At 50.1% G+C, this 23291-nt stretch overlaps 1 protein-coding gene, 1 long non-coding RNA gene and 2 pseudogenes across 2 annotated transcripts; 1 reads left to right on the top strand and 3 right to left on the bottom strand.

Annotated features, from left to right (window-relative positions):
- Window positions 1–113: 113 nt before the first annotated feature.
- Window positions 114–1192, bottom strand: LOC123465833 (interferon-induced transmembrane protein 3-like). Its single transcript, XM_045165884.1, has 2 exons — window positions 847–1192; window positions 114–391 (listed from the first exon to the last, which is right to left on the bottom strand). The coding sequence occupies exons 1-2, from the start codon at window positions 1093–1095 to the stop codon at window positions 200–202; spliced, it is 441 nt and encodes a 146-aa protein (XP_045021819.1). The 5' UTR covers window positions 1096–1192; the 3' UTR covers window positions 114–199.
- Window positions 1193–7753: 6561 nt separating this feature from the next.
- On the top strand, window positions 7754–8839 carry LOC123465830 (annotated as a pseudogene).
- A 2061-nt stretch (window positions 8840–10900) lies between these two features.
- Window positions 10901–21398, bottom strand: LOC123333837. Its single transcript, XR_006551484.2, has 3 exons — window positions 21353–21398; window positions 13465–13582; window positions 10901–11414 (listed from the first exon to the last, which is right to left on the bottom strand). It is a non-coding gene; the product is annotated as an uncharacterized LOC123333837 (long non-coding RNA).
- A 911-nt stretch (window positions 21399–22309) lies between these two features.
- LOC102412103 lies at window positions 22310–22931 on the bottom strand (annotated as a pseudogene).
- Between the last annotated feature and the right edge of the window lie 360 nt (window positions 22932–23291).

The raw sequence follows: 23291 nt of genomic DNA, 5'->3' as shown, positions 1-23291 counted from the left end.
GGAGCCACAGAGCATGTGGGACAGTGCGGGGTGGGAGGAGGTGGGCTCGGGCTCACGTCCAGGCTGGAACTCTCAAGGGCCCCCTCCCCAGGTCAAAACACAGCACCCTCACATACAAACGCCTCCTTTTATTTCACGGTGGCAGGTGCCTGTATAGGCTGCAGGGAGAGAGGCGACTGCCTCTGGCTGTGGGAAGGGCCTAGTGGCCTCCATAGTTCTGCATGAGCTCTGAGACTGCTTGAACAATCATCAGGGAGCCGGTGGACACGACGATGATGAGGACGACAGTCAGAAGGATGCCCAGGACCAGGGAGCAGATGTTCAGGCACTTGGCGGTGGAGGCGTAGCTCTGGGCCCCAGTGATGTCGCCGACCATCTTCCGGTCCCTAGACTGGAGGAGGAGAGGTGGTGAGGGTCCAGGTGACAGCCAGGCCTGTGGCTCAGGCCCTCCCCCCCTGGTCCCCCACTGCCCGTTCTTCCCAGCGGGGACCCACGCCCGCCTGTCCCCTGGAGTCGGAGCGCGACAGTGGCCGGTGAGCGCTCCTCCCCTCCTGGGGTCTCCATCTGCTTTCCCGCAGACAGTCAGCCTCTCCAGGAGGCCCAGGGCTCTCCCATCCTTTCTCTCAGGCCGCCTCACTGGCCCCTCACCCACCAGGGGACAAAAGGCTGACCCTGGTCATCCCCACGCACCCGCTGCAGCCTCATCATGACCTGCATGTGTACACACACACACACACACACACGCAGAACAACACACACGGGGCTCCCAACCCCACGTGTCGTCTGTGCAGGGACCTCTCCAGGCTCCCAGACACTTTCTTGGAGACGCCCCAGGTGCCCACCCACCTTCACAGAGTAGGCGAATGCCACGAAGCCCAGGCAGCACCAGTTCATGAAGAGGGTGTTGAACAGGGACCACACGATGTGGTCGGGCACAGCGGTCTCCCTGGGGATGTTGATCACCGTGGTCGTCACGGGCGCCTGGCTCTGGGGCGCCCCCAGCATGGCCACCTCGTGTTCCTCCTTGAGCACCTCATAGGCTGGGGGCACCACCCCGTGGGCCCCAGTGAATAAGAGCTGGGATGTGCGGTTCATGGTGAGGACGGAGCAACTGTGGTCCAGAGGCCAGCACACACTTGGGGGGCCCTCCTTTACCCAGGAGTTTCGATTTCTCCTAAGTTTCCTTTTCCTGGGCCGGTTTTGTTTCGTAAGTGGAAATGGGCTGGGCTTAGGAGGTGGGGTGAACCACTGAGTATCAGGTTACACCGGGATAAGTGGGAGGGAGGCTCCTTTCCCAGAGGCTGGAAGGGGCTGGAGGTTTCCTTCCACCCTCCCAGGTTTTTGGCTGGGACTCCCCTCTGTCATAATAAAAAGACAGTTTAACAGGAGAAAAATAACAGTTTACCAACCCGTATACCTCCTGTCTATGGGAGGGACCCAGAAAAGCTGAGCAACTTCCCCAAATGCTGAAGTCAGCACCTAAATGCCATCTGAGCTCAAGATGAGAGGCCGCGGAGGGCAGGAGAGGCCTCCTTGGGGAGGTTACCCCGAAAAGCACAGAAATAAGGGTGGTTTCCTGCAGAGGTCAATCCTCGCCGCCTCCACCCATGAAAGTTTCCAGGAAATGCGGTCGCCCCCTGGGCCTGGTACAGCAGAGTTAGTCGCTCAGTCGTGTCCGACTCTTTGTGACCCCACCATGGACTGCAGCCCACCAGGCTCCTCTGTCCATGAGATTTTCCAGGCAAGGATACTGGAGTGGGTTGCCATGTCCTCCTCCAGGGGATCTTCCCGACCCAGGGATCGAACCTGGGTCTCCTGCACTGCAGGCAGATTCTTTACCAACTGAGCTACAATGGAAGCCCCCTGGTACAATAGGGGCACCCTTACAGGGAAGTTTGCCTTGTTCATTAAATGTCTCTCATAGGCTGACTTCTACTCAGCCTCAGAATTAAAAATAACCAGTTAAAATAATCAATGTACCAAAGAGGCTTATTTGGGGTTATGAATTCTACTTCCCTTAACACCCGAGTCAGGCCCTGTGTTAGCCACACCCCCTTCCCTATTTAGGGATGTGGTCTGGGGACCCTTCCCCAGCCTGGGGGTCTCAGGCCCAAGCCTGCTGCAGCGCCCACTGTCCCCACTCGGGGCCCCTGCCAGGCCCCACTCCGCCTCACGCCCAGGCCCAGAGGAGCCCCGCCCCCACCGCCAGCCCTGAGCTGCACAGGCCTCCCCTCTGAAGGGCACTGGCCCCCCAGTTCTAAGTCCCCGCTCCAGGCAGGGTTTGGGTCCTTCCTGGTTGCAGGTCAGCACCAAGCAGCCCATGTGGCCTGCCCCGAGGAGCCTCCCGCAGTGCCCCCCTCATTTCTCATGGGACCTGGGGTGGCTCCAGAGGGAGTGGGCGTGCTGGCAGGACTGTTCCTGGGCTTATGGCTGTGCCCCCTCCTTAGGGACAGGGTGGGTTGGTGCTGTGGCCAGGCCTCCACTCTCTTCAGACTTCTTGAAAAGAGCCAGTCATTTTACCAGCAAATAGGTTTACACACAGGAATAACAGATAACTGCAATTCAGGACAAGAAAGTCATAGCAAAAACTGTAAACACATTCGGGAAACGAAGGGGAAGATGTTACTCTGTAGAGAAAAAGGAAGCGGTTGAAGGGGCAGCTATGAGCAAAGTCCATCAGAGAGACGCGGCGAGCAGGGTGCTGGCGGTTTCTGTGGCTGAGCTGCAAGGACTCTCGTCGGCCGGAGTTGTTGTTGGTGTGCGGAAGCACCCCCGTTCGCCCCTAGGTTCTCTTGGCTGGTCTAAGAATTAAGTTGTCATAAGACAATTAGGACAGAATCACACAAAAGTTTAGCAACATGTATCCATGGGAGAGACCCAGGAGAACCGAATCACCATCGAAATGGCCAAGACCCTCACCTTAAACACCATCTTCGACTAAAGACAAGGGAAGGTGCTGGGGTAGGCTTCACGACTTGAAGGGGGCAGCTGACCTGGAAACAGAAAAGCAAATGTTTGGGAAGCAAAGGTTTGCTGGGCCAGGCAGGGACACAGACTGGACTCTGATCTCCAAAAAACCCTTTATCCAAATTATTTCAGGCTGTTATGGGGAGCGGACAATAAAAGCTTCCCAAATCTTCTGTTTCATTTTCTTTTTTAAAAATCAGCCTAAATTAATCCTTATGCCAAAGAGAAACATTTTGGGATAGTAAATTTTGCTCCTCTCCAGTGGATACTATCATTACAGAATGTTACAAGAAAACCAGAACCAACCTTTCGGCCAACCCAGTATGTCCTTGTGAAAGCCCCCAGCTCTCACCGGGTTGTGCACAGGCTTCTCATTATGTTTTCACTGAGCCAGGGGAAAAACTCTCCAGCAAACCTGGAGCCATGTGCGCCTCCTGGAAGTTTCTGGTTAAGGTGTTATGGAGGCTCGATGACCAGCAAGAGGCCTCTGATCCCTCATGAAGAGAAAACAGAATGTAAATACAGCAAGAGCACACTGCCCTTTACCCTCCAGCTGCCAGCAAAGACTTGCCCAAGCACAGACACCGCTGCCAAATGTCCCCTGGTGAGGGGCACTGAGGGGTGCTCGTGAGCTGTGGCTTCTGCAGACCCTCGGGTCAGAAGAGAGGCGTCAGCATCAATCAACCAAGGCTACCTCAAATTATGGGTGTCCCAAAGCTGACAAATAGCCCGATTTACATGGATTGCCCTTCAGTTATCTTAAAGATCTTGTTTTTCCATCCAGGGTTGGATTGCTTTGAAGCAAGGAATGGGGCATGGAATCAATTAAGGAATCTGAGCCCAAGTTGGAGTTGGAACAGGCCTGCAGGCTAAGCTCTCTTGCCTTCAGTGCATCAGTGGTAACCCCAAACAGGAAGACATGTCCCTCTACACCTCCAACAGGAAGGCCTCTCCCCTTCCCACCCAGCAGGAGGAAGCAGGCTTCTCTCTGCCGCCCCCCGCCCCACCAACAGCCCAGCCAGAGACCTAAGAGGCCCAGCCCCCGGAAACCTCGTTACTTTGCACCCTGGCTCCTCCAATGGACTCTGGTTATCCCCGCCCCTCCCATATCCCCCTTCTCCCTCTGTCCAGGTTCTCTGGGTTTCCGTGTGTTCCACCATGCTTCGCATATCCTGAGTTGCATTTCCTCTGCTATTCCTGAATAAACCTGTCTCTGCTGGTGCTGACTGGAAAAAAAGGCACAAACTAAATGTTGAGAATTATGTTTTATTTGGCAGACGAAACTGAGGCCTTAAGCCTGGGAGAAAGCCTCTCTGAAGATAAGGGAGGAGCCAGGACATATAGGAGTTTTGCAACAACAGCCAAGTAGGCAGAACATCAAAAGATTACTGTTACTTAAAGAAAAAGCAGACATCTTAAGTAATGATTTAGAGCTGTTCTATGAACGGGAAGATGAAAGTGTCTGGGCTCACTGGAATCATTCCTCTGGCTGCACCTCAGCTCTCTGGGGCCAGGGTCCTGCGCTTCCCCCTCCAGAGTCCCCTCAGAAGGGCGGCTGTGGTGGCCAAGGGCTTGTCCACAAATCCTCGTTTACTGAGGTGGCAGCGACGTTCTATGCCTGCAAGCTTTTCCTGCACTTTCAATTCTTGACCTACAGAGTATGCTGTGTAGTTCATATTTATTGAATTCCAATATTCATTAGTTTTGTAAGTTTTTCTTGGGCAATAAAAGTACCCTAGAAACTATACACCATGTTACCCACCTAATGGACACCTGCCTGTTTGACCCATCTGGGTCTTGGGCAGACGCGGGAGCGAAAGGCAAGTGTGGTGGGGGAGGCCGCCCTGCACCCACTGGGCCCTGAGGTGGTCAGTGTCTGGTCCTCTCCCACGATGGGGTGCTGGTTTAGGTTTTCCTCCCTGCTGGGCCAATTCCAGAGTCCCTCCAGCCAGCCCCATGGCGTGGCTCTTACCCAGAAGCCGCTGACCCCACGTAAGGACAGTCCAGCGCCACCTGATTCTGTGTCTATCGCACCTCGAGGTAGGGAGGTGACTGCTGGAGTGGGGGCCACCCGTTGCCCAGTGGCTGCACTGAGAGCTAGACTTGGGTCCGGGCCCTGCGTGAAGTCACGGTTGGCACCACGCTGCCATTCTGTCATCTGTCATTGCTTTTGTTGTTTTGTGGGTCTTTACCTTCACTTTGTGCGCTAAGTAACTCAGTCGTGTTCAGCTCTTTGTGACCCCATGGCCTGTAGCCCTCAAGGCTCCGCTGCCCGTGGAATTTCCCAGGCAAGAACTGGAATAGGTAGCCATTCCCTTCTCCAGGGGATCTTCCTGACCCAGAGATCGAACCCAGGTCTCCTGCACTGCAAGCAGATTCTTTACCCTCTGAGCCACCAGGGATTGTTTTTGTACTTTTTAGCTGGCATCTATCTTCACTGATACATGCAAAACTTATCTGCTCAATTTTTAACACCAGAGGCACCGAGAAGCTCATACGGTGGACATGAGGCCACATGTGCCAGAGCTGCAGCCAGTCCCTGCCCACATCCGGGGCTGGCCTCTCCATCACCAGGAACATGTGCCAGTTGTGGAAAACCACACAGAAAAATAGTGGGGTGGAAAATTCTCGAAGCCCATCTCTCCACAAAAGCAGGAAAAATTTTGCAAAAAATATCAGAATCAACATTTTCAGCCTCTGAAAGTAGAGAAAGTCTTGCAGAAATCAGAGGAGTGCTTAATCAAGAAAAAATAGTGTAATTTCAGCACAGGGCTGTGCAGCATTTTAACTTACCCTGGTTCCATCCCTCATGTCTAAGCTCTGTGGCAGCCTCGCAGACAGCAGCCTGTAATCTATTTCAGACTCTTGCCAAAGTCTGAAGAGGCAGGGGCACTTCCTAACTCATTCTCTGAGGCCAGAATCACCCAGATACCAAAGTCAGAAAGAGAGACTACAAAGAAAAACAAAGACCAATATCCCTTATGAGTATAGGTGTAAAAATCCTCATCAAGTTCTAGCAAACTGAATCCAACATATTATATATACACCATGACTGTTACCAGCTGGAGCTGGAGCCAAACTCAAGGTCAGCTGCTCACTACTCCATGTTTGGCAGACAGACAAGTTTTGTTGGTGGGAGAAGCAAGATGCTTATTCAGGAACCTGGCAACCTGGGGAGATGGCAGACTGGTGTCCCCCAAACCACGTCTGAGTTGCCGATCAGGGCAAGAGCTTTTAAATGAAAGCGTCGAGGGTTTGCAGGTGGTGGCTACGTGCAGAGCAGCACAGTCAGCTCTGACCAGCATCCTGAAATTGTGGTGCAGGCTCTGGTGAGCATCATCTTATTCGGAGTGAAGTGAATCTTCAGCTCCAGGGTCGGGTTGCTCTTGTTTTCTTGAGCGCAGTTTTGGAAGTGTGCACATGGAGCAGCTCCTGTCCTTGCTACAGTCTGCTCATCATGCAGTTAGCTTTTTCCCTCTGGTGGCAGTTTTCGGTTCAGTTCAGTTCTCAGTCAGGTCCAACTCTTTGCGACCCCATGGACTGCAGCACGCCAGGCTTCCCTGTCCATAATCAACTCCCGGAGGTTACTCAAACTCATGTCCATCGAGTCAGTGATGTCATCCAACCATCTCATCTGCTGTTTTCCCCTTCTCCTGCTTTCAATCTTTCCCAGCATCAAGGTCTTTTCTAGTGAGTCAGTTCTTTCCATCAGGTGGACAAAGTATTGTAGTTTCAGCTTCAGCATCAGTCCTTCCAATGTATATTCAGGACTGATTTCCCTTAGGACGGACTGGTTGGATCTCCTTGCAGTCCAAGGGTCTCTCAAGAGTCTTCTCCCAATACCACAGTTCAAAAGCATCAGTTCTTCAGCACTCAGCTTGCTTTATGGTCCAACTCTCACATCCATACATGACTACTGGAAAAACAATAGTTTTGACAAGATGGACCTTTGTTGGCCAAGTAAGGTCTTTGCTTTTTAATATGCTGTCCTGGTTGAACATAGCTTTTCTTCCAAGGAGCAAGCATCTTTTAATTTCATGGCTGCAGTCCCCATCTGCAGTGATTTTGGAGCCCAAAAAATAAAGTCTCTCACTGTTTTCATTGTTTCCCCATCTATTTGCCATGAAGTGATGGGACCAGATGCCATGATCTTAGTTTTCTGAATGTTGGGCTTTAAGCCAACTTTTTCACTCTCCTCTTTCACTTTCACCAAGAGGCTCTTTAGTTCTTTGCTTTCTGTCATAAGGGTGGTGTTATCTGCGTTTCTGAGGTTATTGATATTTCTCCTGGCAATTTTGATTCCAGCTTATCCTTCAGCCAGCCTGGCATTTCTCATGATGTACTCTGCATATAAGTTAAATAAGCAGGGTGACAATATACAGCCTTGACATACTCCTTCCCCAATTTGGAACCAGTCCACTGTTCCATGTCCAGTTCTAACTGTTGCTTCTTGACCTGCATACAGATTTCTCAGGAGGCAGGTCAGGTGGTCTGGTATTCCTATCTTTTGAAGAATTTTCCACAGTTTATTGTGATCCACAACGTCAAAGGCTTTGGCATAGTTAATAAAGCAGTAGATGTTTTTCTGGAATTCTCCTGCTTTTGTGATGATCCAATCACAAAAGACAGCCTCTTCAATAAATGGTGCTGAGAAACCTGGACAGCTACATGTGAAAAATGAGATGAGAACGCCTCCTGGCCTCCCTACTGGCCCCAGAGGGAAGTCTCTGCATGCGTGGGGCTGCAGTGACCTGTCGCTGATCGGTGGCCCCTCCCCAGGCCCAGCATGTGCCTGTCATGGCAGAGGGCACTGCCGGCAGCTGGCTTGGGGTGGTCCTGGTGGTGGCAGTCCAGCTGGGGCAGCAGGTGCTGGAGTGCCGGTGGTGCTGGGGTCCGTGGGGCCTCTGGCGGGCCATGCAGTTGGAGCAGGAGGACTTGGGAATGGTGGGCATGAACTGCATGGAATTCCACTGGGGCAAGGCCATGCCCCTCATCTTTGTGGGCAGCGTGCCCCAGCGTGGCACCATGCTGGATGCCCATGCCAATGCACTGGGGAGAGGAGACCACACCATCCCCCGCATGCTGGCTGTGTACCAGGCCTGGGCCAAGTGAGGCTGAGAGAAGCTACAGCCAGATGAGGCAGGCGTGACAGGCAAGGTGCTGGACACCGCCACACAGGCCTTCATCCTGGAGGTGATCACCTGGCACCGGGAGCCAGCCTGCATCCTCTGCGACGAAGACTCCTTTCCCCTCAAGTCCTACATCAGCCTGTTGGCCTCTTCCCCAACTCCAAGTTCCTGCTAGCGGTGCAGGACCGCCTCTGTGTGTTCCCTGGTCACCCACAAGGTCACCAGCGCTGGCTTCAAGCCTAGCAGCTACCACGACTGCCTCGCCAAGTGGAGCAGGCCATCGAGGCGACGTATGCCCCGAGCATGGAGGAGGACGAGGACAAGTGCCTGCCATGTCCTGTGAGCAACTGGTGCTGTACCCTTTGCGCTCCCTCAAGCTCGTCCTCTGCAGCAACAGCATCCTATATCAGGACCACCTCATCTGCAAGCCCTGCAGCCCAAGTCCAAGATCGAGCTCCACAGACCAGGTCCTCAAGCCTGTGAACCTGGAAGCTCTCTCCAAGTGGACTGGCCACATTCCTGGGGACGTGTTGAGGGACATGGGCTAGATGGCCCCCATGCTGGCCCAGCTCAGCTATGACCTCTATGCAAACCCACCCAATTACTACGACCCCAGCCCCACCCCACGGTCATCAACCACACACACCAGGTCCTGAAACAGGGACTACAAAACACCGGTCAGTCTGAAAGGCTACTTTCACGTAGACAAGAACAGCACCTCTTCCCACCTAAGAAGCTCGTGATTTCCAGATCTCTGCAAATGGCTTTGTTGCCAGGAGAAACTGCATTAGAGTGGAAACTGGACCTTTAATCCAAGCATATTATTTGCTGTTATATTAATCACCAAAACAGGACTCCTCATGAGGAAGGTATATGCATATGTTTGCAAAAGCTGAATTATTGAAAACTTACCTCTTCACATTCTATCTTAGGACAGTCTGGGGTAGAGAACCAAAAGTGTGAAAGTAGTCTGGTTTTTGAAACTTTGGTATTTTGCATTTTTCCTCTTGAAAACTTGTTTTAAGAAATGGATTTGCAGGACTGCCTTGGTGGCTTTGTCTGCAGGGACAAGGCCCACCACCTGTGCCTCTCCTGTAGACTCTTATTTTTTAATTCAAAGAATCTATTTAAGAATTTAATATATGAGGTCTTCTTTGATTCTCCTTTTCTCTTTGGTTGACTCAGTTTCACAGAAGAACTATATATATAATTTGAATAAACTGAATGGGGGAAAAAAACAGTTCCCAGCACCATACACAAAAATAAACTCAAAATGGATGAAAGACCTAAATATAAGGCCAGAAACTATAAAAACTCTTAGAAGAAAACATAGACAGAACACTCTGATATAAATCGCAGCAAGATTTTCCTTGAGCCACCTCCTAGAGCAATGGAAATAAAAGCAAAAACCAACAAACAAATGGGACCAACAGTTAGAACTGGACATGAAACAACAGACTGGTTCAAAATTGGGAAAGGAGTACAACAAGGCTGCATATTGTCACCCTGCTTATTAACTCATATCCAGAGTACATCATGCAAAATGCCGGACTGCATAAATCACAAGCTGGAATCAAGATTGCCAGGAGAAATATCAACAACCTCAGATATGCAGGTGATACAACTCTAAAGGCAGAAAGTGAAGAGGAACTGAGGAGCCTCTGGATGACCGTGAAAGAGGAGAGTGAAAAAGCTGGCTTAAATCTCAACAATAAAAAGCTAAGATCATGGCACCCAATCCCATCACTTCAAGTAAATAGAAGGGGGAAAATTGGAAGCAGTGACAGATTTTATTTTTGGGGAGGCTCCAAAATCACTGCAGATGGTGACTGCAGCCATGAAATTAAAAGATGCTTACTCCTTGGAAGGAAAGTTATGACCAACCTAGACAGCGTATTAAAAAGCAGAGACATTACTTTGCCAACAAAGGTCCGTCTAGTCAAGACTATGGTTTTTCCAGTAATCATGTATGGATTTGAGAATTGGACTATAAAGAAAGCTGAGCGGTGAAGAATTGATGCTTTTGAACTGTGGTGTTGGAGAAGACTCTTGAGAGTCCCTTGGACTGCAAGGAGATCCAACCAGTCCATCCTAAAGGAGATCAGTCCCAGGTGTTCATTGGAAGGACTGATGCTGAAGCTGAAACTCCAGTACTTTGGCCACCTAACACAAAGAGCTGACTCATTGGAAAAGACCCTGATGTTGGGAAAGATTGAAGGCAGGAGGAGAAGGGGACGACAGAGGATGAGATTGTTAGCTGGCATCACCGACTCAACGGACATGAGTTTGAGTGAACTCCAGGAGTTGGTGATGGACAGCCTGGTGTGCTGCAGTCCATGGGGTCACAAAGAGTCACGACTGAGCAAATGAACTGAACTGAACTGAACCTTCTGACTAATCTTGTTATCTTGAAACTTGTATACTGTGGGAGTGGGTCTGGTAAGAGCTTTCTATTGTTAGTTCTAACCTTGTTAATTTAGGATGCGTGTTGTGAGAGTGGGTCTGATAAGAGTATACAAGGCCTTGCTAAGACTTGCAGGGGGCACTCTGCGCCCTCTTCTGATTCTATGTCAGAAGGGTTCTCTGTCCCTTTTCAGGGCTTCCCTGGTGGCTCAGATGGTAAAGCGTCTGCCAGCAATGCGGGAAACCTGGGTTTGATCCCTGGGTCGGGAAGATCCCCTGGAGAAGGAAATGGCAACCCACTACGGTGTTCTGGCCTGGAAAATTCCATGGACAGAGGAGCCTGGTAGGCTACAGTCCATGGGGTTGCAAAGAGTTGGACACGACTGAGCGACTTCACTTTCTTTCACTTCCATACTTTAATAAAACTCTGATACACAAAAGCTCTTGAGTTATGAAGCCTGGCCCCTGGTCCCGAAGCTAAATCTTCTTTGGAGATCAAGAATCTGACGCCATTCCCCACAGGCTATCACTACCGTATGCAAACAGCAGGTAGTGAGAAGGCTGCACACGTGACACAGGGAGCTCAGCCTGGGCTCCGGGGTGGCCTGGAGCGGGCATGGGGGGCAAGAGGGAGGAGGTACGCGCGTGCTCACGGCTGATTCCTGCAGTTGTACAGCAGAAACCTACGTACCGTGGTAAAGCAATTGTCCTCCAGTTAAAAACAGTAATAATAAAAAAGACTGAAAGCGTCCCCTGAGATCGGAAACAAGATGAAGCTGTTGCTTAAATCCGGCATCATTCTGAGGGCTCTGAGAAAGGCAGTGAGACCGAAAGTGCAGGGGGGACATGCAGCTCAGAAGCGAAGCGCCTCGGGAACCTCCACACACAGATGACGCGACTGTCGTGTAGAAAATCCTGTGAACCACAAAAATCTATTAAAGAGATTAGCAAAGTTGCAGGGGACAAAATCAACGTCCAAAAATCACTAGCAATGATTAACGTAATGATTATAATTAGGAAAACAATTCCATTTGTAATAGTATTTTTGAAATACTTAGTAAAATATTTACCCAAGTACGTGTTTGACTTGTATGCCGAAAACTACAGATCACCGCTGAAAGGAATTAGAAAAGCCTAAATAAACGGAAAGACGCCTGTGCTCACAGACCTGCGCTCTTAGGCAACAGTCCACAAATGACCTTCACTTTCAGCACAATCAGCATCAAGATTCCCACCGTTTTCATTTTATTTTTTCCAGAAATGGATAGGCTGATCCTAAAATCCACATGGAATTGTCAGGCCAAAACAATCTTGAAAAAGAATAACAGAGTTAGGGGCTCATGCTTGCTTCCTGATTCAAAATTCACTACAAAGCTGCAGTCGTCGAGGCGTTGTGTTCCTGGCGTGAGATACACACGTGGACTGTGGGACGGAAACTCGAGTCCATGATAAACTCAGACGTAGACGGTCAAGGGAGGCAACAGGCTGCCAGGACTGTTCACGGCTGGTGCGGACGTGGATGTCCACATGGAGAGGGAAGCAGCTGGACCCTTGCGTCACAGTTCATTCAAAATTAACTCAGAATGGACGCAGTGAGACAGGCCGTGACCTGGGGCCTCTTGATACAGGGCTTATACCTGGACCAACTTCTCCTAGAGCAACAAAGGAACTAGAAGGGACTAAGAGAGACTGCGTGCATGGGCACCTGGGGCCAGGAATGGACATGAAGACGAAAAGGCTGGAACTCAACTGCCCGCACAAAAGCTGTGCCCTCCCACGACCCCTGCACACAGAGCCAGCAACGGGGCAGGCCGTCAAAGCCCCCCACAGGCTGGCCCACCCACCGGTCCACACCCTCACCCACTGAAGGGACCAGTTCAGCCCATCTGGGGGCCAACATGGGCCCCCGTTGCTTGTGTTTGCTCCCTCCTTCTGAAGCAGGGGCCCCAGTAAAGCCATGCCTCGATTCCTCGTCTGGCCGTGTATCAATTTCTACAATTAAAGAGTCCAGGAGCCCGGGTTGGTAACAGCAGGACCTAGAATAAAAGCTGAACTGCAAATGGTTAGAAAGAAAGACAGTGTGACTTTGGATCAGTCAACAGTTTCTTAACTACATTACAAGCAACTAAAGAAAACAGAGATAAATTGTAGTTTGCCAAATTAAAAATGTTTGTGCCTCAAAGGACACTTAAGAAGGTGAAAAGACAATCTAAAAAATGGGAGAGAGTTTGGAATTCATGTATCTGACGAGGGACTAGTATTCAGCATATGAAAGAACTGCAATTCAACAACAGCAAGACCCACAGACCAAGGAGTTAGTGGACAAAGGCCCGAGCAGACATTTTCCAAAGGCACGTGAACGGCTGGTGAGCAGAAGCCACGCTCGGCACCGCTGGCGGGCAAGGACGTGCCCATAAACCACCACCAAGGGGACAGCTGCCGTGGTTTTATACGACCCAGCGCTTCCACTCCAAGATGCAGACCAAAGAGAACTGAAATCTGTGGTTACAGAAAACCTTGACCACAAATGTTTCTAAGCATTATTAATAACAGCCAAAAACTGGAAATAGTCCAATGTCCATAGGTTGATGAAGAAAGAAAAAAAAATATGGTATCCTCTTACAGTACATTAACCAGCCATAAAGAAGTGGAGTTCTGACGCAGCCTACAGCGTGGATGAGCCTTCAGAACGCTACGCTCAGTGAAATACCACAGAAACAAAAGGCACATAATTTATATGAAACACCCCGAAGAGGAAAACCCATGCTGAGAGAGCAGACTGGTGTTTGAAGGAAGTGATGAGTTGAAGGGATTAGGGAGGACCACCTAAAGGGACGGAGAAGGCAATGGCACCCCACTCCAGTACGCTTGTCTGGAGAATCCCATGGACGGAGGAGCCTCATGGGCTGCAGTCCACGGGGTCGCTAAGAGTCGGACACGACTGAGTGACTTCACTTTCACTTACCTAAAGGGAATGGGGTTCCCTTACCCTGAGGCGGGCGAGGAGAGCGGCTGCTGGAGCTGGACTGTGGCGCTGTAACATCAGACCAAAAACGTGCTGGCGAAGCTCACTTGTGCGCTTTCTGAGGGTAAAACAAAAATGCTCTGTTCTGCAACTTTCAGGTGATTAAAAATAAGCCATATAACCGATAAAGGACGGCGCACGGAACCAAAGGCATGAGTGGCACCGTCATCCTGTCTACAGACCCGCCCCTGGGGAGAAGCTGCCGGAGGCTGAGCTGCGGCCCCTACCAGCCAGGAGCAGGGGGCCTGCTGGGGGCCCGAGGCCGCAGGGGAGCCTCACCCCGTGCGGCTGAGGACGCAAGCCTGCGCAGGCACAACCACCCGGCCTGTGGGGGTCATCCTGCCCATGCCGACCCCGCCCTCTGATGGCCCGGCGTGCACATCAGCTCGGCTGAAGGATGGCCTGCTGGGTCAGTGCCGCCAGCAGGAGCGCAGAGCACACAAGATACCTCCACAAGGAGGGCTTAACAGGGGAGCCAGGGCACAGAGCACAGCTGTCCCGGGGAAATAGGAGATGAGGAGGTCCTGGGTCAGAGCGCCAGGCCTCGGGGCAGTGTGGGGGCCGCTGGGGCACCGGAGGCTGCCCTGGGAGCCTTGCCCCAACGGGACCCAACCAGTGGGATGGCCTTGCTCCTAATAGGAGGCTCCAGGCCTGGCCATCACCTCCCACAGCCTCACACACAGGTGAGGACAGAGACAGGAGAGCACGTGGCCCTGCGGTCTGAAGAGAGCAGAGGCCTGGCCACAGAGCCGACCCGCCCTGTCCCTGAGGAGGGGGCACAGCCCCAAGCCCAGAGCCGTCCTGCCGGCACACCCGCTCCCCCTGGAGCCACCCCAGGTCCCATGAGAAATGAGGGGGGACGGGGGAGGCAGGAAGGCCAGGCTGCATAGACACGCAGGCCCAGGGCTCCCAGCGGCTGCCAGACGCCCAGCAGGCGTCCTGCCTCCGCACAGCTGGCCAGGTCTCACTCCTCCAGCCCTTGGGGGACTGCGGGAGGCTCCTCAAGGCAGGCCACACAGGCTGCTGGGTGCTGACCTGCAACCGGGAAGGACCTAAACCCCGCCTGGAGCGGGGACTCAGGACTGGGGGGCCAGTGCCCCTCAGAGGGGAGGCCTGTGTGGCTGGGGGGCTGGCAGTGGGGGCGGGGCTCCTCTGGGCCTGGGGGTGAGACTGAGTGGGGCCTGGCAGGGGCTCCAAGTGGGGACAGTGGGCACTGCAGCAGGCTTGGGCCTGAGACCCCCAGGCTGGGGAAGGGTCCCAGCCCCATCCAACCCCTAAATAGGGAGCAGGTGCTGCTCAGACAGGGCCTGACTCTGGTGAGACCCCAAATGTGCCTCTTTGGCACATTGATTATTTTAAGCTGTGTGGATGAAAAGTGTCATCTGCCCCATCGGGAAGCAAAGGTCGCTGCGGACCTGAAGGCCTCACCCTGTAGCCCCTCAGGGTGGAAAAGCAGGCTGCTGCCCCGACAGCTGGGAGGCGCGTCAGGGGAGTGATTTCACAGGGCCCAGAGTCTTGCATGTTCCCATACGAAGAAAAGGGCTAACTTCTCTAAATTGAGACATTGAGTGTTGTTTAATTAACAGAATCTTTTGATGTTCCAACTACCTGGTTTTACTGCTCAAACTCCTATAAATTCTGCCCCTCACTTCATCTCTTTGGAGCAACCTGTCAGTGGCTGTGCCTTTTCAGTATAATGTGATAGTTATAGATCTACAGGATTCTTTCGTCACCATTCCCCTGGCCCTCCAAGACTGTAAGCTCTTTGCCTTCAGTCTCCCTTCAGCTAATTTTAAACAGCCCTATAGAAGGTTTCAATGGAAAGTTTTGCCTCAGGGAATGAAAAATAGCCCTACCTTGTGTCAGAAATTTGTAGACCAAGCTGTGCAAAATGTTAGAGGAAAGTATAAAGATCTATATTTGATACATTATATGGATGATATTTTGGCAGCTCATAAGGACAGAGCCTTGTTGCAACAAATTTTATCTGAATTGATTGAGGCCTTGGAAAGCTGAGGTTTAAAGATAGCTCCAGATAAGATACAAGTTCAGTTCAGTTCAGTCACTCAGTCCTGTCCGACTCTTTGCGACCCCATGAATCGCAGCACTTCAGGCCTCCCTGTCCATCGCCAAGTCCCAGAGTTCACTCAAACTCACACCCATCAAGTCGGTGATGACATCCAGCCATCTCATCCTCTGTCTTCCCCTTCTCCTGCCCCCAATCCCTCTCAGCATCAGAGTCTTTTCCAATGAGTCAACTCTTCGCATGAGGTGGCCAAAGTACTGGAGTTTCAGCTTTAGCATCACTCCCTCCAAAGAAATCCCAGGGCTGATCTCCTTCAGAATGGACTGGTTGGATCTCCTTGCAGTCAAGGGACTCTCAAGAGTCTTCTCCAACACCACAGTTCAAAAGCATCAATTCTTCGGCGCTCAGCCTTCTTCACAGTCCAACTCTCACATCCATACGTGACCACAGGAAAGACCATAGCCTTGACTAGACGAACCTTTGTTGGCAAAGTAATGTCTCTGCTTTTGAATATGCTATCTAGGTTGGTCATAACTTTCCTTCCAAGGAGTAAGCGTCTTTTAATTTCATGGCTGCAGTCACCATCTGCAGTGATTTTGGAGCCCAGAAAAATAAAGTCTGCCACTGTTTCTACTGTTCCCCCATCTATTTCCCATGAAGTGATGGGACCAGATGCCATGATCTTCATTTTCTGAATGTTGAGCTTTAAGCCAACTTTTTCACTCTCCTCTTTCACTTTCATCAAGAGGCTTTTTAGTTCCTCTTCACTTTCTGCCATAAGGGTGGTATCATCTGCATATCTGAGGTTATTGATATTTCTCCCGGCAATCTTGATTCCAGCTTGTGCTTCTTCCACTCCAGCGTTTTTCATGACGTACTCTGCATAGAAGTTAAATAAGCAGGGTGACAATATACAGCCTTGACGTACTCCCTTTCCTATTTGGAACCACTCTGTTGTTCCATGTCCAGTTTTAACTGTTGCTTCCTGACCTGCATACAGATTTCTCAAGAGGCAGATCAGGTGGTCTGGGATTCCCATCTCTTGAAGAATTTTCCACAGTTTATTGTGATCCACACAGTCAAAGGCTTTGGCATAGTCAATAAAGCAGAAATAGATGTTTTTCTGGAACTCTCTTGCTTTTTCCATGATCCAGCAGATGTTGGCAATTTGATCTCTGGTTCCTCTGCCTTTTCTAAAACCAGCTTTAACATCAGGAAGTTCACGGTTCACACATTGCTGAAGCCTGGCTTGGAGAATTTTGAGCATTACTTTACTAGCGTGTGAGATGAGTGCAATTGTGCAGTAGTTTGAGCATTCTTTGGCATTGCCTTTCTTTGGGATTGGAATGAAAACTGACCTTTTCCAGTCCTGTGGCTACTGCTAAGTTTTCCAAATTTGCTGGCATATTGAGTGCAACACCTTCACAGCATCATCTTTCAGGATTTGAAATAGCTCAACTGGAATTTCATCACCTCCACTTGCTTTGTTCGTAGTGATGCTTTCTAAGGCCCACTTGACTTCGCCTTCCAGGATGTCTGGCTCTAGGTGAGTGATCACACCATGATGATTATCTAGGTCGTGAAGATCTTTTTTGTACAGTTCTTCTGTGTATTCTTGCCACCTCTTCTTTATATTTTCTGCTTCTGTTAGGTCCATACCATTTCTGTCCTTTATCGAGCCCATCTTTGCATGAAATATTCCCTTGGTATCTCTAATTTTCTTGAAGAGATCTCTAGTCTTTCCCATTCTGTTGTTTTCCTCTATTTCTTTGCATTGATCGCTGAGGAAGGCTTTCTTATCTCTTCTTGCTATTCTTTGGAACTCTGCATTCAGATGCTTATATCTTGCCTTTTGTCCTTTGCTTTTCACTTCTCTTCTTTTCACAGCTATTTGTAAGGCCTCCCCAGACAGCCATTTTGCTTTTTTGCATTTCTTTTCTATGGGGATGGTCTTGATCCCTGTCTCCTGTACAATGTCACGAACCTCATTCCATAGTTCATCAGGCACTCTATCTATCAGATGTAGGCCCTTAAATCTATTTCTCACTTCCACTGTATAATCATAAGGGATTTGATTTAGGTCATACCTGAATGATCTAGTGGTTTTCCCTACTTTCTTCAATTTAAGTCTGAATTTGGCAATAAGGAGTTCATGGTCTGAGCCACAGTCAGCTCCTGGTCTTGTTTTTGCTGACTGTATAGAGCTTCTCCATCTTTGGCTGCAAAGAATATAATCAATCTGATTTCGGTGTTGACCATCTGGTGATGTCCATGTCAAGAAGCACATAATAAATGGCTCCAAATGCTACCCATAACCCTCATGAGGGCACGTGCAGCCCCGAATGGCCATCATTATTAAACCCTTATGAAATGATGTATGGATGTCCATTCTTAACTTCTGATTTGTTTTTTGACGAGGACACCAATGCACTCCTAAAACTATAATTGATCTAGGAAGGTTTCAGCAAGGATTCCAATGATAAGGAAAGCAAGTCCTCCCTAAACCGCAGGAAGACTGAAAAAACCCCAAGTAGAGCTGGGGGACCAAATATTAGTGAAGACCGGGCAAGAGAAAGGGAGTCCAAACCAGCTGCCAGAGACATGGGCCAGGTCATCCTGGTTGTTTCAGTAACCTCAACTGCTGTAGAGGTGCGGCACCTTTCTGCCAGGGCCCACAATTCTAGAGTAAAACCCTACAGTCCACAGGAGCGGGAGACGGGGACTGAGACCCCAAAGCCAGAGGCCAGCTATTCCTGTGAGCCTGTTGGAGACTCAGACTCTTGTTCAGGCGAAACACCATCCAGCCTCCCTCAGAGAAGTGAATGCGTCCTGTGAAGCCCCTCCTCTTCCGGATCATGCCTCCCTGCCCAGCTATTAACCTCTCCCTTAGTGGGGCGTGTGCTTGGTCACTTAGTTGTGTCAGACTCTTCAGTCGCATTAGATTCTTTAGCCATGTCCGAATCTTCAGTCGTGTCCAACTCTTTACAACCTGGACCATAGCCTGCCAAGCTCCTCTATCCATGGAATTCTCCAGGCAAGAATACTGGAGTGGGTTGTACACTTGCAAACCACACACTACTCGACTTAACCTTACTACCCCATTAGCAGCAGAAGTTGAGGACATGTCCAACATATCCCAGGGTAGCAACGGCCAACGCTTCCAGCCCACTACATGCTACCACTTAACATACCCCGTCTGGTCATGGCCTAACCTTTTGGGTAAAAGGGGAGGAAAACTTCATGACTTGGTATCAGCAACAGCTGTCTGTATTTCCTCCCATGATAACATCTGCAATCCCACCCAAGCCCTTCTTTTCTCTCTTGACTAACATTTCCCAAGTGACCTTCCCCGTTTCAAAAGTGACTCCCTGGCAGGGGTGTCTGTAGGGGAGCTGGACAACTCGAGATGTGGAGTAGCCTTCAGTTGCAGAACTGATGGAGAAAACCAGGATCTGGAAACTGCTCTGGGGTATTATGACTTAGCCCAAAGACTGGGAGCTAGAGGTTCTGGCAGAACTGACCTGCTACAACTATTCCCTGGCATGAGGCTCTCCTCAGATGCCATTGCTGCTGCTGCTGCTAAGTCGCTTGATCCGCTGCTACAAAACTGCCTCAGGGTCAGGACACATGGTCTTGAGGGCACAGCCCTGCTGTGTCCCCCTTTGCCTGTTAAGCAATAAAGCTATTCTTTTCTACTTCACCAAAAACTCTTTCTGAGATTCAATTCAGCACCAGCATACAGAGGCCCAGTTTTCAGCATCAGTATTTTGTGGTGGCAAAACCTGCTCCCCTTCAGTTTGAAGAAGAAAATACTTGTTGGGGATTTTCCATGGCTCTGCCCCTCCGAAGCCTGGAGTTCGCAGGGGGAAAGGCTGGGGTGTCCCCTGACCACTTTCCATCCCGCCTTCCTCTCCCTGCCTGGGGCTGACTCGTCAATACCTGGAGTCTCTCTCTTTTAAAAAGGCCCAAGGGTTACTAGGATGAGTATGATTTTCACATCACCAGCTCCACAATGGCACAATCTGGAACAAAGCTCTCTCTTCCCAGAGATTTTCCAGGAAAAACCCAGGACTCTCCAGGAGCAGAGACTAGGGGGTGTTCGAGGGAGAAAGGAGAGGAAGGCGGGGACCCTCTGGTCAGTGGTCAGTTCGGTGGCGGCGGCACAGGCTCTTCCTTCCTTCCTTCCTCCTCCTCCTGCTCGGCTCCCAGCTGGACACCAGGAGGCTCTCCCTTGCCTTGCCCTCAGGCTTTGCTAAGGAGGAGGCCCTGCCTGGCAGCGGGGCTGGAGGACAGTCATTCGCATGCCCTCCCCCACCCCCACCCCAGGATTCCCAGGAAATGGGAGCAGCTCCCCCAGAGCAGGAAGAGGAGACTTTAAAAAGAAAAACAACCCTTTGGCTGACATAGCATTTGACTGAGTCATCACACCAGATGGACCCAGAACAATGAAAAATGTGGTCAACATAATCAACGCCCCACAATCAAATCTGCTGGTGCTGGGGCAGCAGACAGACCTTGGGGTGGAACAGGAGCACCCAGCACAGAGGGTGCTCTTGCATGGGGCGCCGATGAACTGGAATCTGAAACACACAAAACACCAAAGGAACACAGTGACTCCCTCTTGACCTCCGGGATAGCTGGTAAAGAAAAAAGCAGAGGCCCAAAGTGGCGTCACTTGTGCCAAAGTCCACGATAGCAAACCTCGCCTCCTACTTGATTGCATTTCAGCCTTCCCCAGAATGTCCTAGGATTTCCTGGTCAGCACCAAGGAGGTGATGTGTCCTGTGGGTGCCCTCCATCCCTGGAAGATGAGGGACATCTGGCTGTTCCTCTCCCCTCCCCCCGCCCCCAAGAGGAGCCATCCCGCCCCAGTAGCCTTGCTTTCTTCAGCTAGTGATCTCCTTGCCCCATCTTCCTTCCTATAAAACCTCCCACTTTGTGCTACTCCTCTGAGCACCCTGGTGCTTGCTGGATGAGACGCTGCCAATTCATTAATTACCAAATAAAGTGGTTCGGTTCAGTTCAGTCGCTCAGTTGTGTCCGACTCTTTGCAACCCACGGACTGCAGCACTCCAGGCCTCCCTGTCCATCACCAACTCCAGGAGTTTATTCAAATTCATGTCCATCGAGTCAGTAATGCCATCCAACCATCTTATCCTCTGTCATCCCCTTCTCCTCCTGCCTTCAATCTTTCCCAGCATCAGGGTCTTTTCAAATGAGTCAGCTCTTTGCATCAGGTGGCCAAAGGATTGGAGCTTCAGCTTCAGCATCAGTCCTTCCAATGAATATTCAGGACTGATTTCCTTTAGGATGGACTGGTTGGATCTCCTTGCAGTCCAAGGGACTCTCAAGAGTCTTCTCTAACACCACAGTTCAAAAGCATCAATTCTTAGGTGCTCAGCTTTCTTTATAGTCCAACTCTCACATCCATACATGATTTTGTAAAGTGGTTAGAGCTTCAGATTTACTCAGTTGAATTTTGTCTTTTACATAACTAAGATTTAGAATCCAGACAAAAGGTGAATGAATTTGCCCACATAAACAGTTTTCAAAGTTGCATGACAAACACTCGGTGTACACAGTACAAGTACTCGACAAATTAGGAGCGAATATTCAGAACATACACTCAGGAAAGGTGCTTGTAACACTGATGTGCCAAGAAGTCTGAAAGATGAGCGGCAGATGGAGAAAATACACGAGCAGACAGTTTATACTAAAAAATCCTAAGCATATGAAAAAACATTGAAATCACTCATTAATAGAGAAATGCAATTAATATAAGACCAAGGTCTCACTTCTTACCTCTCAAAGTGGCAAAAAATTTAAAATTATGATAGCTCAGTTGGTAGAGAATCCGCCTGCAATTTTGGAGACCCTGGTTCAATTCCTGGATCGGGAAGATCTGCTGGAGAAGGGATAGGCTATCCACTTCAGTATTCTTGGGCTTCCCTTGTGGCTCAGCTGGTAAAGGTCCGCCTGCAATTTGGGAGACCTGTGTTTGATCCCTGGGTTGGGAAAATCCCCTGGAGAAGGGAACGGCTACCCCCTCCAGTATTCTGGCCTGGAGAATTCCATGGACTGTATAGTCCATGGGGTTTCAAAAGTCAGACATGACTGAGCAACTTTCACTTTATGACTGGCTCTGTTGTTGAAACTCCAAAGAAACCAGCATCCTCATACAGTCCTGGGGAACCCCAAATGGTAAATCCTGAAGTGGAATTGGGTCAGACAAAAATGTGTATGCACTCTCCTTTGACCAACAGCTCTGTTTTTAGGAACCTACCCTGAAGGTGGCTTTACAGGTGGTGCAGTGGTAGAGAATCTGCCTGCTAATGCAGGAGATGCAAGAGACATGGGTTTGATCCCTGGGTCTGGAAGATCCCCTGGAGAAGGGAATGGCAACCCATGCCTGTATTCTTGCCTGGGAAATTCCATGGACAGAGGAGCCTGGAGGGCTACAGTCTATGGGGTCCCAAAGAGCTGGACACGACTGAGCACACACACGTACCCTGAAGATGCAGTTCAAACAACGGGAGACAGATATGCAAAGAGGATTCACTGCAGACTTGTTTGTAACCACAAAACGTCAGGAACAACCTAAACGTCCACACTTCTGAGAGCGGCGAGCAGGCCCTGAAGAAAAGGAGGAAGGTCACTCTAAGTGGGTGGTGTAATTTCCAGGCACTATGTCAAGAGAAGAACACAGAGAGTCACCTATAGTAGTTCCTTTCTTTCTTTTTTTTATAGCACAACTTATATATTTCAAATGGGCAAAAATTAGTATCATTTACAGTATCTTAAGATAAACTGCCTTTGAATGGGAGCTTTCTTTCCAGTACTTTGAGGTCTACAAGACAAATCTAGAAAATTTACTACGTGGAAAATGAAGACTGCTTAAATCGGATGGGGGCAGGGGAGGCCTGTGGTTTTTCTTTTGGATTGAGCTGTAACACTGTCCTTCAGGCGGCTGAGGGAGTTTCATATTTTCTTTAGACATCATGAGGCACCGAAGCTCTCGCAGAACAACTTTGATGCTATACGAATTCTGCCATTTTGCCAGCACGGGTATGGCTCTTGGGTCCACCACTCCATTAGAACTATTAGCTCCATGCATATCAATTTTTGTTACAAATCTTACAAAGGGGGGTGCTTCTGGGTATTTAGGTCCACATTCTATTTTAAGGCTGTATATTCAGTTTTCATAAGTTGCTCTTGGAGGCCCAATTACCATCCCTGTACATCTTGTAGGTGTCATGTCTTCGTCATCTTCTAGACCCCAGCTAACTGTGCCATCTCCTACTCCTTTCTGGCCTTCTTCGAGTTCTGCCAACGGTCGGAAATTGTGAGGGACTTTTACTCCCGAGCCCATGGTGGCTTCCATCTGGCGTCACTGCCGCCCGAAGGCCGGCCCTTTCTTCACCCCTCCCAGTTCCTTTCGTTTAAGAAGGAAGATGACATGTGTCTGCTCATTTGTGGAAAAGAGACACAGGGCAGAGTAGGGAAAGCTCGCCATGTCTCGTGGAAAGAGGAATTTGACAGGAAGCCACAGGCTCCGGGCAGAAAGGGCTGTGTGTGCGAGTGTGGCGCCTGGACTTCCCTCTGTGTGGGAAATGAGGACTTCCCTCATATCTGTGTGACAAATATGTAAATCTGTGTGGGTAAGACTGGGAAAGGTCAGTTTTCATTCCAATCCCAAAGAATGGCAATGCCAAAAAATGCTCAAACTACTGCACAGTTGCAC

Source organism: Bubalus bubalis, chromosome 5 (genome assembly GCF_019923935.1).
Source record: "Bubalus bubalis isolate 160015118507 breed Murrah chromosome 5, NDDB_SH_1, whole genome shotgun sequence".
Taxonomy (NCBI): domain Eukaryota; kingdom Metazoa; phylum Chordata; class Mammalia; order Artiodactyla; family Bovidae; genus Bubalus; species Bubalus bubalis.
The sequence above is the reverse complement of the archived record's forward strand: the minus strand, read 5'-3'. Positions and strand labels throughout refer to the sequence as shown.

What these genes read in the sequence shown, in the direction of transcription:
- LOC123465833 (XM_045165884.1), bottom strand. Translation starts at nt 1,095, where the DNA reads ATGAACCGCACATCCCAGCTCTTATTCACTGGGGCCCACGGGGTGGTG. An exon ending in CATTCGCCTACTCTGTGAAG is followed by an intron (nt 392 to 846) that starts GTGGGTGGGCAC and finishes CTCCTCCTCCAG; the next exon opens with TCTAGGGACCGGAAGATGGT.